This window comes from Drosophila albomicans, chromosome 3 (assembly GCF_009650485.2).
Source record: "Drosophila albomicans strain 15112-1751.03 chromosome 3, ASM965048v2, whole genome shotgun sequence".
Classification (NCBI taxonomy): Eukaryota; Metazoa; Arthropoda; class Insecta; order Diptera; family Drosophilidae; genus Drosophila; species Drosophila albomicans.
This window is the reverse complement of record NC_047629.2, coordinates 5,789,049-5,813,201: the sequence shown is the minus strand read 5'-3', so window position 1 is coordinate 5,813,201 and position 24,153 is coordinate 5,789,049. Positions and strand designations below refer to the sequence as shown.

Sequence of the window (24,153 nt, the reverse complement as noted above, 5' to 3'; positions counted from 1 at the left end):
CTATAAAAAATATAAATAAAAACAGCCACTGGGTATTCGTTTTTACATACAATCGCTTGTTTATTTCACTTTACGTTTTCTGAATATGCTTATACGCATTCAACTCCGTTCGATTCCAATCTGCGTATTCGCTTATAACTTATGCCACTTATTTATAGGTCTATATGAATCCGTTGCTGATTTTATTTTTGATCTCAAGTCAATATTTTTGAATGCTGCTGACGCCGAGGCTTATTTGTTATATGCATGTATATTGAATATTTGTTGTTGTTCTTGTTTTTGTTGTTGTTGTTGTATATAAGTGTATAATATATATATTTTAAATTTAATACATAAAAATTATCGCGCTTGCCACTGCACAAACACTACCATGATCATCATCATCATCATCATCATCGTCATTGTCATCGTCTTTATGTTTAAAATAGTTTACGTGTGTTTGTTGTTCTGTTAATATTTAATTTGTTGCAGTAGCAGTTGCAGCCAATGCAAAGATCATATATAAAAATACAAAAAATCATAACATTTACATATACACTGCCCATATACATATACATATATAGAACTAGGATTAAATATCTCTAAATCGACGTTTACCTTGCACACAATCAATATATCAAAAATTATTATTATTTAAAATTAATGCTCATCCCGCAATCGCGTCCACATTTTGTTGTATAAATTAATGTTATACTTAATAAACAATTTCATTTCATTTCGTTTTCTTTTGTTTTTGTTGTGTTTAAATTGTACGTCTTAAGAACTAAACTCATCATCGTGCCACGTTTTCGTATTTCATATTTTTAATTCATATTCGTAATCATATTCATATTCATATTTATATCATATATATTCGTAAGTTTTTGTATTTTTCTCATTTCAAGTTTAGTTGTATATAAATTTCACTATTTAGTCTTAATTGTATATGGAAGTTGAAATTGGTACTCAATATGTTCAGGATCAACTAGGAAAACAATTTGTGTCTCTAATGGAGGAGGGGTTTTCATCAATTGCAATTATGTAATTGATAATTGCAATTTGCTATTTTCGGTTGTTGTTCTTGCTTATTTAATGTATTTTTTGCAGCAGTCCATTTATTAAATTTACTTTTGAATTCATTATTTCGCGGATATTTTAGCTAATACTTGCGGCATTCAAAATTCTGCCTGTCTGTCCTCTGCGTTTATAGATTATCAATATCTGTTGTCTAGTATATATATATATGTCGATTTATTTGTATATATAACGCTAATGCATTCAAAAGTGCCGAACACCAAACTCAATTCCGCTTTGAACAGTTTCGAAGACCTTCTTGTGTTCTTTTGTGTTAATTTCTGAATGAATCGATAACTTATCAATGCGTCAATCGATTTGTCTTGTGTTGTTTTCTTTTTGTTGTTGTTGTTTATGAGATCGTGACTTAGGAAAGTTTTGTTGTTGTCAGCTATCCGACTGCGTAAATGTTGTTGTTGACTCTTCTCAAAGCACTTGAGATGCAACGAATGTTTCCATACTTTTGTGTTTTTGATTAATTTGTTGATATAGAGAGTTACGAGCATTGTGTATGGAATTGTGTGTGTGTGTGAGTGTCAAGAGAATGTGTGAGTGTACGTCTATCGTATATGTATGTTTGCGTTTACAGTATTATGCGGTCTATAGAATAGATTTAGATGCTTGTTAAAATTGCTTTCTTTTTTTTGAGTGTTATTTATTTTTGTTCATTTTTTCTTTTTTGGTTTATTTTTGTATTTGTTAATAATTACGAGTTCTCTTTTTTTTTGTTTTGATTTGTATCTTGTTTTTTTTTTTTTTTTTTTTTTGGTATTAAAAAAAGCGAAACAAAAAGCCAGCAAAAGGAGGGAAAATGTGGTGAAAGAGAAAGATTGGGCAAACACAGAGCAAAAGGAGACATTTCGTTTGTGGTTGTTCTCAGTAAAATTGTTTATACTTATTTAAAAATAATGTACAATTGTAAAATTACATACTTAAATTTTGTTGTTTCTCGTACAAAATTTGTTTAAAGATCGTGTTTAACTTAGAATTCGATTTGAATTACGATTATTTTGACTAAAAGTTCCTTGTTGTTGTAAAAAGCTGATATATAATTTGCGTACTTTCGTGTTAGTATAAATTATATTTATATATATATATATATATATTTAAATGTATATGTAGAACTATATATATATATATACGCGTAGGTTTTTATATAAATTTGTATATATATGTATATGCTTGTAAATACTCGAATACGTTGGGTGTCATTTCAAATATTTCATCGAAATTACATTTAAAATATTTAGAATTACACATTTAAATATCTGATGCGCCTTGTTCTAACTCAGTTCGTGATACGCGCGCTGGCTAACGGTAGAGACAGAGAAGCAGTAGACGGAGATAGAGACACCGTCTACCCATATACCAATCCAGCACACGGCCACTTTGGGGACAATGTAGCTGCTCTTCTACTTCAGCTGAGGGATTGCGACTGCTTAGAGTGACAGGAGAGTGGGAGAGAGCTTCGAGGCCTGGTATGTATTTTGATCTATCTACGATTGAACTCCGATTTGATAGCTAAAATAAAATAGTCGATTTGTAATCATTGAATTTGAACTTAATATAGTACTCAAAAACTTACCGTCTATGATTTCGTTTTTGACTTTCTGTATTTCTAGGCGCATTTCGCGCACTATCTCAGCCTTCAGGGTGTCCAGATCGCTGTTGGACAGTGCCAGTGATAGACCATCGCCATTAACCTGCTAAGCAAATAAGCATTAGTAATCGCAACATAAGTTATCTACTGCTAAGAACTCACCTTGAGAATAGTCTCTTCACTAGCGCTGCCAAAGCGCTTGCGCATGGGTCGTGGCGATTCACCACCGCTATTCGTTGTGCTCTGACCGCTGCCGGTGCTGCCGTTAGCTCCGCCATGCGCATTGGACGCTGCACCACTGCTGCCTCCACTGCTGAGCTTGTGTGGCAATGTGTTTGACTTCTCCCATGGCCGCTGCTTGACTTCTGGTTCCGGCTCAGGCTACACAAATGTGAGAAGTTGTCAAGTCAAACAAGTCACAAAGTTATTAAATATCTAACTCACATCTTTCTTTTCTGCCTGCGCACGTCGCCGAGCCAGCGTCTTGGCCATCTCGTCCATCATCGAAGCCATGCCATTGGAGCTGCGACCAATGGTGCCATAATTGCCGCTGCCGCCACTCGAAGTGCTGCTGCCGCTGTTCTCCGGAGCAGCTGTGGTTGACTAAAATCGATCACAAGATATCAAGATTAGTCAAAAAGTCTTTCAACGTATTTCATTGTCACTCACCTTGTTCTTTTTGAGCTTGAACTGCTGCAATTGCGAGGCCAGCGAACCCATGAGATCGGCTTGGGGATCATCCTTTTTGCCTGCGCCGCCTGCACCCATGCCAGGAGGCGGTGGCGGCGGCGGTGGTGCACCTGGACCACCCGGACCGCCTGGGGCACCTGGAGGTCCGCCCATAGCTGGTGGAGCAGGTGGTGCCGGCGGCTGTGGTGGTGCGGGTGCACCATTGAACATCTGTGGTGGTGCCGGCGGTGCACCGCCAAATGTGGGTGGTGGTGGTGGCGGCGCCGGAGCTGCCACCTGTCCTGGACCTGCGCCAGCAACTCCGCCTGTGCTGCTCATGCGATTAAGTGGTGGCGGCATGGGTGCACCACTGCCTGGCTGTTGCATCATTGGCGGCGCCAACGGCACTTGCCCATAGGGATTCTCCGGCTGCTGTCCATTGTGTTGTCCGTATCCGGGAGCTGGCATACCGGGCGCCTGGGGAGGCTGTGGTATCAACTGCGGCTGACTGGCATACACAACGCTGTTGGAGCTGGTCGAGCTGGGGATATGGGCGGGCTGTGTGGCCCCGTAGATGGGCCCGCCTCCATTCTGATGCACGGGCGGCATCGGCGGCTGTGGCTGCTGTGTCGGGTATTGATGTAGATTGAGATTGGGATTAGAGTTTGAGAGCACATAGTGGGGCTGCTGGTACTGCTGGCGGATCGGATGATTGTGGCGATAGTAGCGGTGGTTGGTGGCGGTAGTTGGTGGTGGTGTTGGTTGGTTGTTGTGGTGGTAATGGGTTTATTTTTTGTGGGAATAAGCCAATTGCGGACGGGCGAATATTTGGAATGAAATGAAACAGAAAGGAAGAAGTAGGAACTTAAGCAGATCTTAAAAGAGTTGGGCAACAGTCCAATCCGGACTTCAACATACCTGAGGAGGCGCATAGCCCGCTTGCACCATCTGCTGCTGCTGCTGTTGTGTATTGTAGACGGGCTGCTGTTGTGGCTGCTGTTGATACTGTTGCTGTTGTTGCTGCTGCTGTTGTTGTTGTGCCTGACCGGGTGCAGGTGGAATCTGCATTTGAGGATTGCCCTGCTGTGGCAGTCCATTGGACGTTGGCCCGTTGGCAGTGGGTCCGTAATGGGAAACCGCTTGAGGCGCCAGCTGTGGCTGCTGTTGTTGTTGTTGCTGCTGTTGCTGTGGTTGTGGCGCCGGTGGTGCGCTGAGGGAATTCCTTTAGTTTGTGAGCAAAAGTTTGAAGAAACGGCAAGACGATGCGCACATCGAGTTTACGTTTTATACGACATGAAGTTATGAGGCGACGAGTGACGAGTAGCGATTAACGAGTACGAGTACGAGAGCGAGTACGATTACGACGACAACAAAACAGAGTAATGAGAGTGATAGTAGAGTTATGTGTAAGTCACGTGTTGCGAATAGCGAGTAAATAGTTGTAGGTAACGAGTAAATAGTAGCGAGTGAAGATGCAATGATTAAAATGAAATTGGATTTATAGCGCAAATATTGCGAGTTAAGAATTGTAAATGACAAGTAGAAAGTAGCGAGTGACGAGTAAACAGCAGCGAGTCACGCGTTATAACAAAGGATGAGATATGCGAAAATTAAGAGTGGTAAATGAAGAGTAACCAGTAACGAGTGACGAGTTATAAGAGAGAGTACCGAACAATGTTTACAACAAAAGTGCATATTAGCGCGACGCGTTAAGATTTAATAAATACAATGAACAACGAGTAAAACAATAAGATGCAAAACGACATGAGTGTAACGATAACATTATTTTCGTGACGAGTTTTATGAAATGTTGTGCAAAGATTATGTATTGGCGGATTATATAGATTATATAGATGAAGTGACGAGTACCGATTACGACGACAACAAATAGAATGGCGTGCGTGTTACAAAGTGCGTGCGTATTAAAGAGAGAAGAAAAACGAATAAAATCAAAATACATGTAGACTTCAATTGATGGATGACAGCGCAGACTTCATTAACCTAAAACTGTTATCGATTACCCACCTGCTGGTGCGATGGTGTCCCTGTGGCGTTGGCGGACTCTGTGGTATGTTATTCTGATTTGTCTGTGAGGTGGGCGTTTGCGCCGAGGGCGTTATGTGTCCACCAATGCCGTTGTTCTGTCGCAATATAGCAGCATCCTCGCTGGTCATCGTGCGATAGCCCATATCCTCTTCGTAGCCATTGCCATTTGTGGGTTGACCGGCTGGATTATTGATCACACGACCGCTCAGCACCTGTGCAACAAAAAGATCAAATAAATTAGTTGACAGTAGACACGCTGTGGTGAGAAATTGGGGATTCTCTTACCTCTAGGGCATGCATCATGGCGCGCGCAAAGTTCTCGGCATCGCTCTGGCTGGAAAAGTTGAGACCATACACATATTTAGCATCACGCCATTGATGGAATGTGGCTGTGGCCTGATTGTATTTGAGTCCCTTCAAAATGGAGCAGTTGATGACCACCTCGTGGTCCTGCAACTTGCGACCCACGACACGGAATGTGTTATTCTGCTGATGATGATAGATCTGCACTTTACTCAGTCCCGACGAGCTGCCCGAAGGCACCCACTTCTTCTGGTTGTCATCGTACACCATCACTGAGGCACGGGCTCCAATAATGCTTTGTTCACTGAAAGATAAAATAATGTATAATTTCAATTAAAGATAACATTCAGAATCAGTACGTCTCCATCTTCATCTTCGTTGAGTAGTTGAGGAATTTGAGAAATTCGTTTACTATAAAGAGTTAGTCAGGTATTTGTCAACGAACATAATTGGAATCTAGTTTGGTATTCCATGCCTAAGCAATCGTTTCTCGAGTATACAGAAGCCCAAGAACATGGTCAGGCTAAGAGGAACGGAAAGCGAATCATTAGATGATTAATTCATAGACACTTGACTTGATTTCTGTTCTGTTCTCTTCTGTTCTGTTCTTTCCATTTAAGTCTCGGCTTTCACACAGTTTCACACGACTGACTCAAGTGCAGTGATCTCTCAGTCTCTCTGGGCAGGAAGTGCATTGCATTTCTAGTGCCGTCTTCCCCCCGTCCGCCCTTCATATATCGCTTAGAAAATTGCGCACCTGTCACGCAGTCGTCATCGTTGCAGTCCGATTAAATAATTCTAATGAACTTTTGCGCAACCTTTAACATTTTTTTGTTGCTGGCAGCGTGTTTTCCTTTTTGCGCTGCAGCGTTGACAATTAAAGCGGGAAAAGTCGGCACTAGACAACATAAGACACAACACTTGGAAAAATGCTACATGACGTCGATGAGAACTCAGCTCCGATCTGTAGTCTCATTCGCATCGCTGACTTGACAGTCGTCAAGAGTCGCTGCTTTGGCTTTAGCTTTGGCTCTGGCTTTGTCGAGTTGTGTGTTAGTGGGCAAAATGTATAATGACAGCCCCAACACCAACACGAACACTAAAGCCAACAGCAACAGCTACAATAAAAGCCAACAGCAGCTACAGCAACAGCAACAGCAACAGCAAGAGCAGCCGCAATAAAAAACGAGTTGCGATCTGGCTTTGACTGTGGCTAAAAGTCGCTGTGTTTTTGCCTGCAGAATTCTCGCAGTTGTCGACTTGGTCTGGCCAAAAGTTGAGTAGTTTTGCACTTAAATGGAGCTTGCCAGCGCAAGCACCAGGAAGAGGTGGGGCACGGGAGGGAGCAACAGCAGCAGCAGCAGCAGCAACTCCACAGCTGTGCGGCCTTATATAACAAACGTGCTGCTCTCGCTGCTCGAGGTAGCATTTTTACAGCATACGATTTGATTTCGCGGAACGAAAGTGAAGTTTATCTATGCATACTTATAATTTGCCATAGTTTAAGTACTGCCAGGAACCCCTCGCCACAATATCGATAACTATGGTGCACACACGCACGATTATGAGTACAGTAATCGCTCGCAAATTGACGCCACACATAATTGTAATGCTAGTTTGCATTGTCTTTCACTTTCATAAACATTTGGCAGTCTATCAAAAGGGGTATTCATTGTGCCATCTCAAAGATTCTAGTTGAACGGATTTCAAAATGAATACAAAGACAAAAAAATAGAAGAATTCATAAACTGAAGTAATTCAATTCGTATACGTAAAAGATTCGATGGTACCGAACTAGATTTTAGAAGTACCAACCTTAAACTGTAGTTCGATTTATACCATACACAGATTTAAAATTATTTTTAAAAATACATTATGCGTTGTAAATGAAAACAAGAAAGGTATGAGATAATCGCTACCCAAATTAAAGCGAAATGTACCAAATGAATATACCAAAAATACTGAAATTATACCAAAGGATATATGTAGTATAATAGCATACTACTGCATTCAAAATATACCATAAAAAAAGAGTATACCAGATTATAAACCAAAGCGATAGATGCCGTTTTTTTTCAAAATATATTTTGAATAACTTTTAAATCTTAAAAAAAATTAGGAATCATAAGGACTCTAATTTAATGTTGTCACAGATATGTCGAATGGTACAAATATCAAATGCTAACACTAGACAACCCCGAGACTATTTGATTAACCTCTTTCTTTATTTGTTTTGTTCATGCTTTAATTAAATCCAAAACTACCAGGAGAATCTCTGCGCATTTCACAAGCAAAACTGACGATAAAGAAAATCAGAGGAATTGGTTCACCGGCTGCTCAAATTGCTAAACAAATAGGCATGTGTGCTCCCGTTAATGAGTTGAATGCAGATTGCATTCCATTTCAGTTAAAATACTTCATTATATGCCAACGACGCCAGCAGGTGAAATTTTCATTTTGTTGTGCTCAACTTGCGGATTAATTCGTGCGTTAAGTTTAATGCAGATTTGCGGCACGAACGAACGGCAGCAGTTTTTCTTTTCAGTTTTCTAATTAACGTTAAATTTGATGCACTTATGAGCACATTGACTGAGACTGGGAACAAAGGCCGACAGAAATGAGGGGAAAAACAGCACGATTCTAATTCGATTAAAGTTCACAAATTGCATCATCTGATTGCAACAAGGACGCACGAAGATTGCAATTGGATTGATTGGCCTGCCTGAAGGAAAGAAAGCGAAAAGAAGCGAAAGGAATGAAAACAAATGATCGAAACATACGTAACAATGAGTTTATCTTTGACCGAATTATGCCGACGCTGAGGGATGCGTTGTATGTGTTGTTGTTGTTGTTGATTGTGTTGTTGGTGTTGCAGCTGCAGATAATGTTGTATGTTGCTATAGAGATGATGATGATGCTGCTGCTGCTGTTGTGTTGTGGCTGTCGAACGTGGTGTTCTAATTGAGAACGACATGGAGCTGGCAAGTCTGGCAGAGGAGCAGGAGGTCGAGGAGGAGGAGACTGTGGAACAATTGGAAGTGGAAATTCTGTTCGACACAGTTGTTGGAAGTGGCGGCAGTGGCGGAGTCGCCACAGGGGACTGGGGCAAGGGTACGCATTTGCGCAATGTGGAGAATATGGCAGTTGAGGTGGAAGAAACGGACACAGGGGAGACTGATGTAGATGTGGATGTGGATGTAGATGTGGTGACTGGTGTAGATGTGTAGACATTGTCAGTGGCAGTTGTGTTAAGTAATGATGGTGATGTTGCCGACGACGATGATGATGATGTTGTTGTAGATGTTGCAAGTGTTACTTCGACATTTCGACTGCCAACACCTACGCCTGGCGGTACGTACAAAGCTTGATCATGGAGCAGCGTTGCTTGCGTCTGTGTTGTCCAGGTGGGCGCCTCATAGATGGCAGTGGGCGTGCCGCCGCCTCCTCCCTGTGCCTTGGGCAGTTGCAGCACCAGTTGCTCGTGCTCATGGTAGGCGGCAGCGGAACGCTGTCGCATCATCAACTCCTGCTGCTGATAATGATGGTACATGGGATGGCGATAGTCCAGCAGATCCAACTCCTGCAGCTCCTCAATGCTGTAGTAATCACCGCCAGCCACAGGCAATGCAACGCCCTTGGACGTTGCCTTGCTGTAGAGACTCTGGCTGCGCTTGATCAGCAACTGCTCATGTTGAGCAGCTGGCGATTGATGGAGCTGCTGTTGTGGATGCTGCTGCTGCGGGGATGGTTGGAACTCGCACATGGTTGGCATCGCATTGGCGGTCTGATGATACGCCAAAATGGGACCAGAGACAACGGCGGCACTTCCATTGGATTTCTTGCTTGTGAACGAGGTTTTGGCATAAAGTTTCTTCATGGCCATTAACTGCTGGTAAACATTTGCAGAGGCGGTCAAACACACACATACACGAACACACAGACGAACACACGACGATCCCACGATCAGCGATCACACAATAAAGTAAATGGATATATATATCAAATGTTTGTCTAGGGTCGCGCGTCGCGACAACAACTTTGTTCGCAGCTCTGATCGAAATCGAACCTCATTTGAGACTGAACAAGCCAAACGAGTCGAAGACAAAGTCTAGCCCCAAACACGCTGAGAGATGCAGAGCGAGAACACAAAACACAACTCGCAGAGCGGCTTTTAGCTAAGTGAGATGAGAGCGCGAGAGAGCGTGAGAAAGAGAGAGTGTAGAGTGTGGAGTGCAGTGAAGTCGAGTCGAGTCGAGTTGAGTGGTTCTTGTGGATTCTGAATTGGGCTAAAAGGCATGTAATTACTCCTGCTTCCCAAGACAATAAAATAATGAGACGTGGACTAGGTAAACGCACAAGACTCAGATGCATCAACGATCGCAACGATCGCTTAAGATCATTTTGTCTAGACGCGCTCAAATCACAGCTTAAATCTTCCCCTCCTCCTCCTCATTCTTCTTATTCTGCTTCTTCTCTCAGCTGCAGGGCTTAGCGGATCTGTCAGTCAGTCATCCATTCATTCAGCCACTCAGTCAATTCGCTCTGCGTTCTGAGAGTGTCTGTGTGCGATAATTACTTAAGAAACGAGCTCAATAATTTATATTTCCCCCCTCGAGTGACTATTACAAACATTTTTTTTTTTTGGTTCGGAGCGGGGGCAGCGCAGAGAGGAAATGGATACACAGCTTGTGGCATGCTATGAAAAATGCATATGAATGCTAGACACAAGTCCAACTCCGTAGAGCCTGCCTGCTGATAGAAATATATATATATAAACTCGATTCTACAGTTCTTAAGCGTACATTTCCAATTAACATTGTATTTGTCTATTGTTGTTGCTTTTGGTTTTGCTGTTACAGCTCGTTATAATGCGCAAGTCTGGTTTTTAATGCTGCCTGATTTGAGCTGCGATTATCGTGCAGCTTAATGGCTTTGTCAGAATGGGCTGGACCAGCCAGAGCTTATGCTCAAGTCCAAGCCAAAATCTACAGCTTCGACGTGAACTCAAACTGTAGCTCATACTCGAAATTAAAGTCAAAAAGACAGATCAATGAATCGTGTGCCGTGGCTTAAATGATTTGGCAATTTTTTATTATGTTGTTCGTTGTTGTCTTTTTGGCTATAGCGGCTTTTTTATTGAATCCATTTTCGTTATTTATACACACAACTAGACACAATCAGAATCTGAGTGAACAGCTGCGAGATACTGCGGACAGTTGATATCAAGCAAAATACTAAAGAAAACATATTAAAAAAGAACAAGATTAAGTTTAAAGACAAGTGTTATAAGCACAAACTTGAAATTAAACTGTAAATTAAAAGTTGTTGTTAATAGCATTTATTTATCCTATAATTTTAGTAATTCAACTTTTAAATTACTTTGATTATTAGCATAAACATTCTATTTATTATTTTCTAAAATTATATTTTATTTATTTGCATGTTAATAATTATGTCAAATAATATAATAACTAAAAGAAGGGAGTGCTAGCAACTAAGGCCATCGGCTCTCTTATCTTATAATAATTTATATTGAAATGATTTCTTCCAATACTAATCTCTTACAATCCCAAAATTCTATACAGGGTAACTTGCTGGTCTAGCATGCTTCTGCAAACTTTAATCACTTTATTGAAAACACATTTTCAATGCAAATAAATTCGCCGTTTTGGAGAGCACTCGTAATATTTCACAAAGAAATCACCATACATCTTTTTTCCTGTTTCTCTCGTTCTCTATTATTTTTACACGAAATTAATTCACGGCATAGAAATCCACTCTGTTATGATATTATCGTGACCCATTTCCACGCACTTTTCTCATACAACTTTTATGTCTGTTTGCCTTATTCCAATGTTGTTTTGGGGCGGATATGGGATAAGTCATATGGCAAAATTATTGAAAGGGTTCTCTAATAGATATGACGTTGAACTTTGCTCTTGAATTTCATTCGATTTTTCAACGATTACCCGAAATTTGAAACGATGCACTTCAATTAAATTTGTAAGCGCACTTCAAATCAATTAAGTCGAAATTATACGAGTGAATGCTGCATCCCAACTTAATGCTTCTTGCATTGTGTTGAATGCTTCGTTGGGCAAATGGAACAGCATTCAAGGGGAAGGGGAATGGGGCAGAGAGGCAAGCCACATTTTTGTCTGTTTCACATAGTCTACTTTGGGGCATACCTCGCGAATTGCAACTGCAGCTGCAACGGAATTTGCAAATCCAAACGTGGCGCGATTGTTGCAGATGTCGGACAAATGTTACCCATCGGGCTGACCGAATGAAACTGTTAGAAAATGACACTGAAAACTGTGGCGGCCAAGTTTAAGCCATTCCCGAATTTCCTTAGAGACAGCAAACACACTCCAGTGACATTTAATGATGACGCACCCAGAAAAATGAACCGCAACACAGCACAACACGGTTGTTCGTTCTCTTTATTATTATTTTGCTCGCTTCTTTTTTTTCGCTTATGAATCAGTTATTAAGCCGCTAAGGGATAAAAAAGCCCTGACTAAGCACAGCAAAGTGAAACTGAAACAGGACAGCCGGATGGGCCACTCCCCAGGCCGTGTTAAAAGTCAGAATGGCTCCCAAAACAAATTATGGGTATTAACCCAAAAGTAAAGTTAAGCAAAGGCAACATCAATTTTGCTGTTGACCTATTAATTTTGGCCAGCACGAGACATCGAGACATCTATTTTTATGCCCAAAAGCTCGACAGGTGCGAAAGATTCGCTAGACCCCATGAACTGCCCCCAAGTTTGGGCAGATCAATTGAAAAGTCGCTGCTAACGAAGCAAGGCAACTTGAACGCCAGGTTGTCAATTGAATCTATAAGCAAACAATCGACTATTTCGTAAGCAATTTAAATGACATTGTCGTCGTCGTCGTCGACGTTGTCTTCATAATTGAAATGTCCTTCACACAAATCAAATGCAAACCAAAATCAAGTGCTACACTGTAAGAAAATGTTCGATTTCAAACGAAGTTACGACAAGGCTGCAAGAACTCAATGACACATTTTCTCACATCTTAATTTGTCTTCATCAAGGCAGCTCATAAATTAATATTATGAATCTTATTACATCAATAATTAAGAACAATGTGAACTCGCCAAACATTTTTTGCTCACTTTAGGCAACAGCTGTCAATTACAGCAACTTTGCCCAGATATAAAATTTATGTTTTTTTTTTTTTGAAATGGAAAATGCTTGGAAATTTATGAACTTACGTCATTTTTGGTGCTGCTGTTGTTGCTGTTACGTGAGAAAATTGTGCGGTAAGCTTCACTTTTGGGAAGATGGTTTTTCTTGTTGTTCTTGTTGTTGTTGTTGTCAGCTCCCCTCTGTTTCCACCAGATTATAACTTGTTCTTTTGGTTGTCTGTTGTTCTTGTTGTCGCTTGCTGATTATGAGATCTGTAAGTGGAGAGTGGAGAATAACGAAAACTCAAATTAAAGTCTGCACGTGTTCCTCTTACACACTTATAAAATATATATGTACATTGCTTCTTCCACTTGGAAATACAACATTCAAGTCGAATGAAGCTAAATTCAATGATATAGAGTGTGAGTAATAGTTATTATCTTGCTGCCCTTTTTCCTGTTGTGAATCGAACACATAGCACGTTTCGACAACTCTAAGAATAGTTTTGGGGTATGAATAATAAATACAATTCGATTTCTGGACGAGTCTTTTGGCTGTTAAGCCCCAGCTGACCTCGCTGATAAATCAATACATATGTATATAGAAGAGACCTTGAAACTAAAGTTGGTCTCATCAATTAGCCAAACAAATGGCAGCAAGTGAAAGCTGCTGCTGAATTAATAATAAAGCAAAGCAAAACCCAAACAATGCAAACCATATGCATAGCTTATAGACTAACTGGAGACTAGTAACAATAAGCGTCGATAAACAATGCGGTTTCGGTCTTATGACCCAATTACTTTTTCTTTCTTTTGGGCACAAAATCTGGGCACGATGCACGATGACGATGACATCAAGAGAATGGCGAGGGGTAGACAAAAGAAAGTTCTTAATGAAAACCACAAGTAGCTAGTGCCATTTACATGATAAATGCGAAGCAGCGACGCTTGCTAAATGAATCGGGTCAGCGCATTGCCCAAGAGAAGGTCTATCTAGGTAAGACCCAGCCTCGACTCTCAGCTTTGGGGCAACAAATGCACCAGCAGCAAACAGAAGCCGAAGCAGCAGCAACAGCAGCCACGGCAGCAACTACGCAGAATGTTGTGTCGCGCGATACTAACAAAATGTTGACCTACTTCTGAAACGCCTCCACACACACACACCCACAAAGCCTCCCTCTTGCCCATCGTCTAACACAGCACAGAAAGCATCGCTTGCGTCATAGTTTTGCTGAAAACCTTCGCTTATGGAGCACCAACATAACAAACACACACACACGCACACACAACACACACACACACGCACACACGCACACACAACACACACACTTGCACACACAATCGGTATACGGGCTTCGCATTTGTTGCCGGAAGTGTGTGCGCGATTTACAGAAACCATTGCGTATTCTCGCATTCTCTCGTTCTAAGCATTATCATTGTCGCCATCCACTCGGCCTATAAATCTCAACTTTCAACTCTGCTCAGCTGTGTCGAGCGCTTCAATTAATTTAACTTGTCGAGAGTTATAGCTGAGCACGCAGACTCTAAATTAACAGAATTTTAGTAGGAAACATATTAATTAAATTTAAATTCCAAAAAGTTTGTACAATTTTTCGTTTAATACTTTATTTGTGATTCTGTTTTATGAAAAGGATATTCCGGTTTATGCCATAATTTAATATAGGCTGTAATTTTTGAGACTTAATTAAGCTTTAATTCTGCTAACGAAACCCAAGAATGTTACCATTTTTTAAAATTTGTAATGTAACTTACGAAAACTATTGCTTCAGGTTTATATCACAACAACACATACTCATTCAATTTAAATTCGACTAAAGGAAGAATTCCTAATTAACAAAATTCATATTTTGTAATACATACTTCATTTTACCTAACCCATTTTCTCCAAACTAATTTCTTATTTATTCTCGTTTATTTAATAATTGAAATTAATTTAAACGTTTTCTTATTCAAAAAAGAATAATAGTTTTCATTGAGGTTTTTAGCTTTCCACATGATAGATTTAGGAACACAAAGTTTATTGCCAAATTTCCGGCACACATGAGAATCTAGCCGCGTGTCGCTAATCCCATTAATGGGATAACATTTTGCGAGTTAATTTCAACACAAAGCACAAGTCCTCATATTGACTAAACAAACAATTCCCAATTCCCGCCACCAAGCACAGGAAACCAGAGGGTCGAGCACATGTGCCGCTTCCTCTGTTCGGTCTCTGGTCTCTCTGTCAACTGAGGGGCAATTAAAATGTTCAATTCACAAAGAGGAGTTGGCAGCAGACACCCCTTAACAAGGGTTCAAATTCAATGCATTTATTCTCATCACTTTCTCCCAAAAACATTCGTATGGACTCGACTTCACCGGGTTTCACTTGCTTCACCCCCGATTGAGCAACGGCTTCAGTAATAAACACTTCTGCACTGCATCGTTTCAATTTCGTCATTTAACCCAAACGCATTCACGACACCCGCCATCATCAGGGTGAGCATTTCAGAGTTGCCCAACTGGGACTAGAGTGGACTAGTGTTTTTGTTTTCGTTTTCATTTGTGGCACAGACATTTCCAGGAATTTCCATGACTTTTACGTGCTCTACGTGTCCTCAGTCCGTTATGATGTCAGTTTCAGCCCCATTCCGCTGACACTTTCAACTTGCCCTTTTCTTTTTTTGTTTTAGCAAAATGTTTGCACTCCAAAAGGAATAACAAATTATTGCGTCGCATTGCACATGGAAATTTCCTAATTTGCTTGCGTGACCCATGAGATTTATTAATACACTGAGAGAAATATCAAAACACAGCAACAACAAAATACTAGTGCACTATAAACTACAAACGGAATTTGCAAGAAAATGTTAATGAGAATTTAAAGCACATGCTCGATTTGTCAGCCAATTAAAAGCTGCCTTTACTCCCTAGAGTACCTCACATACTTTATATAAACATATATGGTTGACATGCCCGCTTCCTTGTGCTGACAATTACCATTAATATTCTTGACACTAGCATAAAGCGATCATTTCGATTGTGGCACACTTGTGACTCAAGATCCCATAACTGGTTTTTGCCAAAGGGAAGGGTCTCTCGCATTTGTCTTTGTCTCTCTCTTCTTCTCCCTCTCTCTCTGTCTCGGTGCTTCCCTTTCAGTACTGAGCTAAATTACTAAATTATGCTTTAATTTTGCTTGCCGTGAATTCGGGTCGCCACTTCAAAGTCGCCGTCCAGACTCGTACTTCATTCAGTGTCTGTGAAGGCGACTTGTTTATAAACTGAATTTTTCTTGTTGATGGATTTGCCAAAATAAATAAGTGAACGATATTCGTACGGAAGAATACCCTGTGTTGAACTTAATAATTAAAATGTATATTATGTTTAATAGTTTTTAATATATGTTTTACTATATTTTTTAAAATTCAATCATAAAGTTTATTTACTTAAACTAAAAATAAAAATTCGCCCTGAAGGATTTTTTGTGGTTTGCTATTGTTTAAACCCTGATTAGTAATAACAATTTATAGCATATTAACTAATGAAAGATTATGAATATACATTTGTTATTGGTCATATTGGCACTCCTTTCTAGATCATACATATTTGCTTCCACTCCTACAGGGTATTAAAAGTCGATGAATCTTAATGTTAATAGCTATTGCCACCGTTGTGAGTGACCCAAATCTGCAAGCACTGATTGGAAGACTCCCAGGAATATCATAATCGGCAAACAGCGAGAGAGCAGCCAAGCGGCAAGACAAGTTAAGTCGTGCATCTCATTGAGGCAGGGCTTCTCGGACAAAGTCAGTAGCTGTCAATTAACAATGTTTCCATCTACAAGCTATTAATTTATTTGTAATCGCAGTCGCACTCAAGCTGAACTCCACTCAACAGTTCAGCATCGAAGTGGAAGTTAAGTCTTTCGACTGTGGGCGAACCAAAAAGAAGCCAATGTCTGCAATTGACCCCAACGAAAGCGTATTTGCGAACGGGTATTCAAAGCGTTTTGGTACACGCTCCATTTCCAAACGATATTTGAACATATTTTGAAAACATTCATCATTATCGAGTCGTTGTTGTTGTTTTTGTTGTTGTTGCTTTGCTTGAGTGACGGACGGAGCGTCAATTTAATGAAGCGCGGCAATTCTTTTTGGAAGTGAAAGAACGACCGATAATTATTGAATAATGTTTCTTACAACATCATCCATTAGCCCCGTTCCCCCCCTCTTTCTCACTCTCTCTCTCCCTTTCTCTCAAATGTGCACACATGACTTTGACTTGCTTTGTTATCGCTGCAGATGCCACAAATGTATGTTCCAGTGATAAAATTCAACAAGAAAGCGCGCAACAAAAGACATCTATTAAATTATAGCAGTACCCACAGGCACACACACACACACACATACAGTTGCACTCTCACACACAATGAAGTTGACCTCACAATAGACCCAGAGCTCAAGAGTGCAGGCGACCTACCGACGATACTACCGAATCGGAATCGGAGCCGGAGCCGGAGCCAGAGCCAACATGTTGCACAGATAGCGTGGACAAAGTTCAAGTGAGAAGCGGACATACGAATACCATAATAATCATAATCATAATATAATCAGTTAACATACTGATATATGCCATGGAGGAAAAGGAAGGGGCAGGGCTGCTGAGGGGAGGCGTTGTGGAATGCCACGGCAATTGAGCGCAGAATAACAAATAACAATATAAATGGCGACAGTTGCAACTAACACAAAAATAACAAAATACATCAGCAGTGCAACAAAGTTGAGAGAATGCAACTGCAACATACCCTGCAACAGACTCGATCCTATGATTATCCATGAATTTTTCATGATTTATATAATACATAATAATTTAGTTATAATTTAAATAAAGGGTTTCAAGGAAGCTGATCCAAACATGGAAACAAAGACAATGTATTTTATTAATAGAAATAATTTAGATTTCTCTTTATTTATATGTTTCACTTGAATTGTGTGTAATAGAAATAAAGAAAAACATCATCACCAATTCCAATCAGTATTCAAAGCACAAATTCAAACTGTAACAAAATTTCATATGAAATTACGCTGGGGATTATGAGATTTATGGTATTAAAGAACATGTTTACGGAGTGAGTATTTTAAAGACGTGTCACGTATTGATCGCCATCTGATTTTCAAGGTTTTTATACATTTTTAGCCATAACATATTAAATGTTATGTTATTATTAAGGTTAATAGCTATTATAGTTTAAAAAGAAACTAAGAAATATTAAGTTATTCGTTAATAGCTGACTTTATCTCAGTTTTCAGTTTAAAATGATAGCCAGGATTAATGGGTATATATGTATGTACCAAATACCGAAAGAGCAACTTCAATTTGATGTAAAAGTCAAATGACCTTTTGTTTGGCCAAAAGAGCCAACTGCCTGCCATTTATGTACATACATTATTCGAAATACTTGTTCGTCTCAAGTGCAGGAGAGGAAATCGCTCTTGGAGTCAGGGCACTCGGGAAATGTGCATCTAAAAGCTCAATGTATGCTTGGGTGTGATGCTAAAAACAGCAAAGTATTTTCATGCAATCAAAACGAAAAGAAACATTGCGCTCTGTCAGCTTTTAGTGAGTAAAAAAAACATACAAAAAGAAACCCGTTGGATGCCTGTGAAATTTCAGAATAAGAATCACAACCAGACCCAGAGTCAGAGTCAAACTCAAACTGAGACTCAGACTCAGACCAACAAACCGACCGGAAGCACTTCAAGTGCATGCAATTCCACTTTAAGGCATAGTGCGGAGTGTGCAACTGCTTGAAGAGTGAAACCCGGTGAAATTTACAACGATTGACTTGATATCAGCTTCGGGAACTGAAATTTCATGTCTCAGCATATTCAAAAGATTTGTATTTAATCAGCGCAAGGGACATTTCCCGTTTCCCCGAGACTCGCCTCGGTCAATGGATTGTGAAAGATCCGCATTCCAATATTGTAAATGTAACTTCTTGTACATTTTGAATTTATCTCGTGTCATTGACTCGAATTGAATCTTGCGAAACGGCCTTCGCTTTAACGACCTTTGAATTCTGCGCACTTTGCGTTAATTACTATTCGACTTGGCCGTATTTTCATGATCAATTTTCACATCGTAATTTACCTTGAAACGCATCTACATCAATAATAACAAAACACAAAACAAAACAGCAAAAAATTGTATTTCTTTTTCGTGTTTTTCCCAGAATTGGCCACACACAAGATACAAAACATTTGGTGGAAGCGCAAAAGGAAAAGCCAAAAAGGGGAAAGCATTAAATACAAACTTGTACGTACTTATGAATAGATATGCGAGTATTTTCTTAAGGAAATTCGTGGAAAAATAAGCAAATGAGAAAACAGTTATCAATTGAAAAGGAATTTCCGTTAAAATTAAAATGCAACTTGCTAAAAAAAAGAAAAAAGAGCTGAGAACCAACTGCAGTCTCGCCACACGGAGCGTCAGACCGTAAAAAAAACAGGAAAAATTGTTAAGTAGAGTAGGAGGCGGAGTAGCACAAAGCAGACAGCCAGAATCTTCTGCAATGTTCGTTTTGTGGTAAGTAAACTAGACCGACAAAAAATGGTTAGATGATGTACTAATTGAGCTCAGAGTTGCACACAAATCATAAATGCTATAATTTTAATTATGAAAATAACACCAAATATTTGTTAATTTCCAATACTTTTGCATATAAAAAAGTGAATCACAGGTATTAACTGGAATTTCAGCATATGGAATACAAATTTTACCTTAGATTTTGAAATTATGTAATAATCTTTAAAGAATAAATCTTATGCTTAAATTTACTATTAAAATTAAATCTTTCTTTAACTTCAAAATTTAAAATGTAAGCGTGTACGAAATATGTAAAAGCAGAATTTTAAATAAATTTGTTATTATTTTTAAACATTTTGCTGGTTTTCAATTTTGAGAATCTCATAACTGTTATTTACGGTCCATGCTTTTCTAAAATGCCATTTACTCTTCCAATTATTATGCTATTAAATTCTTTATTTATTTCTTTCAGTGTGACAACTACATACTTGACTTGTATTAACAATGCTATCTGATTTTGTTGCAGTGCAGTGCTCAGCGAACTGAGGCCGCTGCTTTCTAACTCAAATTTCATGGCCCACATTTACCAATTATATTTATATTAAGATGTTTATGCAATGAAACTCACGACTTCTCAAAACCGCTAAACTCAAAAGCGTTGCAAAATGCTACAAACATCCTCTGATTCATCATATATAGTGATATTACACTACACATTACAGTTGAATTCCTTTTGATTCAGTGTTTTCGCGAAAAGAACATAGTATAAACTTAGTAGGCTCAAGTGTTGCTTAGGATTGCTAATGGTGATGATTTTCTTGATACCATCGTGCACACATCGTGTGTGCTGTGTTTGTCTGTACTTGAGTTGAGTCAAGTCGACCTCCAATGCAAAGCCAAGACAATGGAACGAAACGCCTGAAAAAGCTGCCACTTAAGCGAATTTCATTCTCCGTTCTGCTTATCTTTGCAGTTCGTATATTATAGTTGTTGTATCTACAATTTATGCCATATGAGGCGACGCTATATGTGTATGAATACATACATATATATTTATTATCATGCTTACTGCACTGCATATATTATATTCACAGACTCATATCGGGTATTCGCAGCCATTCATGTTCATGCTGAATAATCTCCGATGCGTTCTTTGGCTGCGGTTATGCGCACTAAAAATGGCCAATCGCAATTATGCCGGATTTTGATTGGGATGCACTTGCCTTGTGTGTGCCTTATGAAGGCATGGCTTCGAGCTTCGAGTTTGCCAGCTGGAACTGAACTCCCATTTAATTGTTGCCTGACTGGAACACTCTGCGTCTGTCTGTCTGTCTGTCTGTCTCTCTGACACATGCTCAAGTTATTTTATGCCGATAGCTGCTATCAAAGAACTAAAGCAAAGCTTCTGAGTTTCTCTGGCCTCGTTCCCATTTCACATTCCACTTTGCAAAGTATATCTTAAGTGCTGTGAGTTTGTTTCCTCATTGCATGAATGAAAAACAATTAAAATTAACAAATTAATAATGATAAAACCTCAGAAATTATCAGAGTGAGGTGGAAGAACTTGAATCAAAATTCAAACACGTTCCACACATCCGATGGAACCAAGAGGCGCAATTCCTATTAATTATGCAGTTGACGTGACCGCACCATAATATTGAATATAAATGTTTAAAGAAAAATAGCACCAGCCGTTTTATGGTTGTTGTTGTAATAATAAAGTCATTAGTCAAATCAATTGTGGAGGAGCGCATTTAAGCCGATGACCGAAAGGAAGTTAGCGGTATTGAGCATAATAGCCAAAAAGATCTTGCATAGAGAATAGATAGGCAAGTGTTTCTTCTATCTTTTACTTTTGCCCGCATTGCCATAACTCTGAGCAAACAGAACAGAACAGAACAAAGCAATAAAATAAACAAACAAAACCGACTGCAGCTTTATTGGATGCTGTGTGGGAGCGAGGGTCGAAGGAAATGACATCGGGAATAAAAACGTACGTAAATCGACTATGCGGAAATGTTAATTAGATTTGTGACAGCAGCCAGAGTTAAATGCATTCGCAAAGCCTGTAGCAAGCTGATTGCTATGACACGCGGGTAGGAAGTTTAGTCACAAGTTGACGGAGCAACTTTATGATTCAGTGCAACCGACGCGATGCCGCCGCCGCAGCCGCTGCTACGAATACATAAACCAAAAGCGAAGCAGAAAAACTCTAAATGAGGGGGGGAGGGGGCAGACAGAGGCAGAGACAAAGACCACAAGGAGAGAACTCATAAAATACGTGGAAAAGTTGTAGCGATTTCTTGTGTACAAAGTTTTAGTCATCGTTAAAAATGCCGAAAAGCAAAGCAAAAGCAAAACGAAACGTAAACAATATACGCATCAAAAATGAAGGAAGGAATGGGGATGACTGATAAAAGTGTTTGTATGTATAATACATATGGTGCAAGTATTTTGGGCTATAGTTATTCATTTTATCTTATCAGTTGCGCCGACCCCAATTGCAGCTGCTCCCAAAGCTGCGTAAACTAGGTTAACGGTGTTCATGTATTAATATATACCTGACTGTGACAGCGGCACACTCATCAAAAGTTGAGTTTGATTCAACTACTATTGGAAATCCCGTCTGACAATCGAACGAGTTTATTAGTCATTCTTCACACAAAAAGGGCAACAGTTTGAATTTGCTGCAGCTATGCAACACTGGACTTGCAAAAGTGTAGCAAATGCAAATTTACCTAGCCGTCGAATAAATAATAAACTACATTTGATTTTGCTGCCTCTTTGTTTTTGGCCTATTGTAGTTTGTGAACGGGTTTTGTTTTGGCCCTGTGTGGGTGTTTTTTTTGTATTCCATGTTGTACTATATGAGAGAGCTGCGGGTCTTTGGCCCGCTTCATTTGGCAGCAAACATAAAATACAAAAGTGAGTCATGTGACTCCCAGTGATGCAACTTCGTAGTCAGTTCGTGGGAGGCCGGCCAAGAAGGGGAGGGAGGGGGAAGCCAAGTCGGGCCTTGGCGGTGCATTGACATTTAAATGTTGCAGCGAGCTGAAAACCAAAGCCAACATTGGCTGGCATAAATTAAAGTTCAAGCAAGCCATTATGATAACGTTGCAAGCAAAGTCGAGAAATCAACAGACCCTCCCCCACCACCCCTTGCTCATACAACAAAGCGAGCTCTTCGATTTATCTCTCTCTCTCTCTCGCTCTCTCAAATTGGCAACGGTGGGCTTTGTTTGTTTGGTAACCTCAAAATGAGAGTTTTTGGCAGTGTACGAAGAGAGAGAGAGAGAGAGAGCAAGCGAGAGAGAGGAGCCTGCGCCCAGTGGCAGCAAAAACAAGCTGCATTATGGTAACAGCAGCAGCAGCAGCCGCAGAACAAAAGAGGAAGAAGGCGGTCAATGCAGTGGAGCAGCAGAAGCAAAAACAATTAAAGCTACCAAAGGGAGGGCACAGCTGGCACTAATACACACACACACATGCATACATCAAGCATGAAATGAATGCAAAAACAGGTTTGGATTCCACAGCAGATGCGACAGCTGTTCCAAGTGTCTATTGGTCAAGTTGCGGCAAAAATGCAAAGAACTGTCTACTGCGAAATTCACATGAATCTAAGAAAGAAAATAAATTCGCTAAATTTTATAAATTGCGCTGAAAACTAAAGCACAAACAAAAAAGAAAATACACACACACACAGACGCATGCGAAAAAGGGCGTGTTGTGTGAAAGAAGAAGCAGCAGAAAAGGGAGCATAAATGAAGCAGCAGCCGACGTCGGCGTTGACGTCGCTGCCGCAGCAGCCCCGCACTAACAAAAAAAGGGAGCAAAAAGCGGAAGTCGTGGGCAAAAACATGCGCAGAAAATTGCAGCGGCCTCCGATGGGGCCAACTCGAAGACAAGATTCTCCGATTCACCAGATGCAGATTATAAATAAATGTACATAAAAAAGAAAAGAACTTACCACAACATTTTGCTTAATTCCACGGCGAAAATGCGTTGGTGTTGCTTGGTATCTGCTGCTTCTGCCGCTGCCTACCAGCTACTCCCTTTTTCCTGCTGCAGTAACCAGTGACGCACACGAGCAAACACACACACTCGCGTACACACGCACACACACTCAGAAAGCGAGCGGCGGCGGGCAGAGATAGCTAAAAACTAAACGCCGATAAAAGAAATGTGCTTGTGGCGTCGATTCGTGCTCTCGGGGCGGGGGGGATTATGGCAGTTTCTTTTGTCAACTCCACTTTTACTTTTCCTGTCTTATTGCGAATGGTAATATTAATTGAAATTATACGTTTTTTTGGCAGCACTTTACTTCCACAGCACTAACACAAACAACACATACACTCACATAAATATATATATATATGAATGAAGAGCGAAAAACTAAACTCCTTTTCAAGGAGTAGAGACACAATTTTTTTTCGACTACTTCGTTTTGTATTGCAACTCCGATTTTTGAATGCAGCTTAAAAAGGAACTTGCAGTTTTAATTGGCAATAACTGCAACGACTTTTCTATATTTACTTGCGACTGCAATTTTTGTTTTTTATTATTTTATTTTTGCGCAAACCGATTAACGCGAATTAATTTCGGCCAAAACTGTGGGAGCGACAACAACACACCAGCGCCATATTTGATCTGATGTAAAAATAATGTACGCTGACATCCCTGGTATAACAGCGGGCTATTTACCGACAAAAACTGTTAATAGCTGCTCGAACTGTTATTAACA

At 40.0% G+C, this 24,153-nt stretch overlaps 1 protein-coding gene across 12 annotated transcripts; it reads right to left on the bottom strand.

Annotated features, from left to right (window-relative positions):
- Positions 1-643: 643 nt before the first annotated feature.
- LOC117568297 (protein enabled) lies at positions 644-24,047 on the bottom strand. 12 transcript variants are annotated; one of them, XM_034248828.2, is made up of 10 exons: positions 23,380-24,047; positions 12,912-13,097; positions 5,654-5,975; positions 5,348-5,580; positions 4,241-4,544; positions 3,323-4,018; positions 3,098-3,256; positions 2,816-3,034; positions 2,639-2,759; positions 644-2,574 (listed from the first exon to the last, which is right to left on the bottom strand). In XM_034248828.2, exons 2-10 carry the CDS (start codon positions 12,914-12,916, stop codon positions 2,546-2,548), a joined length of 2,088 nt encoding a protein of 695 aa, XP_034104719.1. In that variant the 5' UTR covers positions 12,917-13,097; positions 23,380-24,047; the 3' UTR covers positions 644-2,545. The 12 variants fall into 12 exon arrangements, with proteins under 12 accessions (XP_034104719.1, XP_034104720.1, XP_051859725.1 ...); XM_034248829.2 differs by lacking the exon at positions 23,380-24,047 and adding an exon at positions 13,160-13,175; XM_052003765.1 differs by lacking the exons at positions 12,912-13,097; positions 23,380-24,047 and adding exons at positions 8,452-8,862; positions 8,929-9,694 and having other exon boundaries at positions 2,639-2,756; positions 4,241-4,532.
- Positions 24,048-24,153: the final 106 nt, after the last annotated feature.

Bases quoted from the DNA above. Each gene is read 5' to 3' on its own strand.
- LOC117568297 (XM_052003765.1), bottom strand. From the start codon at position 9,554: ATGGCCATGAAGAAACTTTATGCCAAAACCTCGTTCACAAGCAAGAAA. The intron at 5,581-5,653 runs GTAAGAGAATCC...TTTGTTGCACAG, and splicing joins CCATGATGCATGCCCTAGAG to GTGCTGAGCGGTCGTGTGAT. The intron at 2,575-2,638 runs GTAAGTTTTTGA...ATTTTATTTTAG, and splicing joins CAAAAACGAAATCATAGACG to CTATCAAATCGGAGTTCAAT.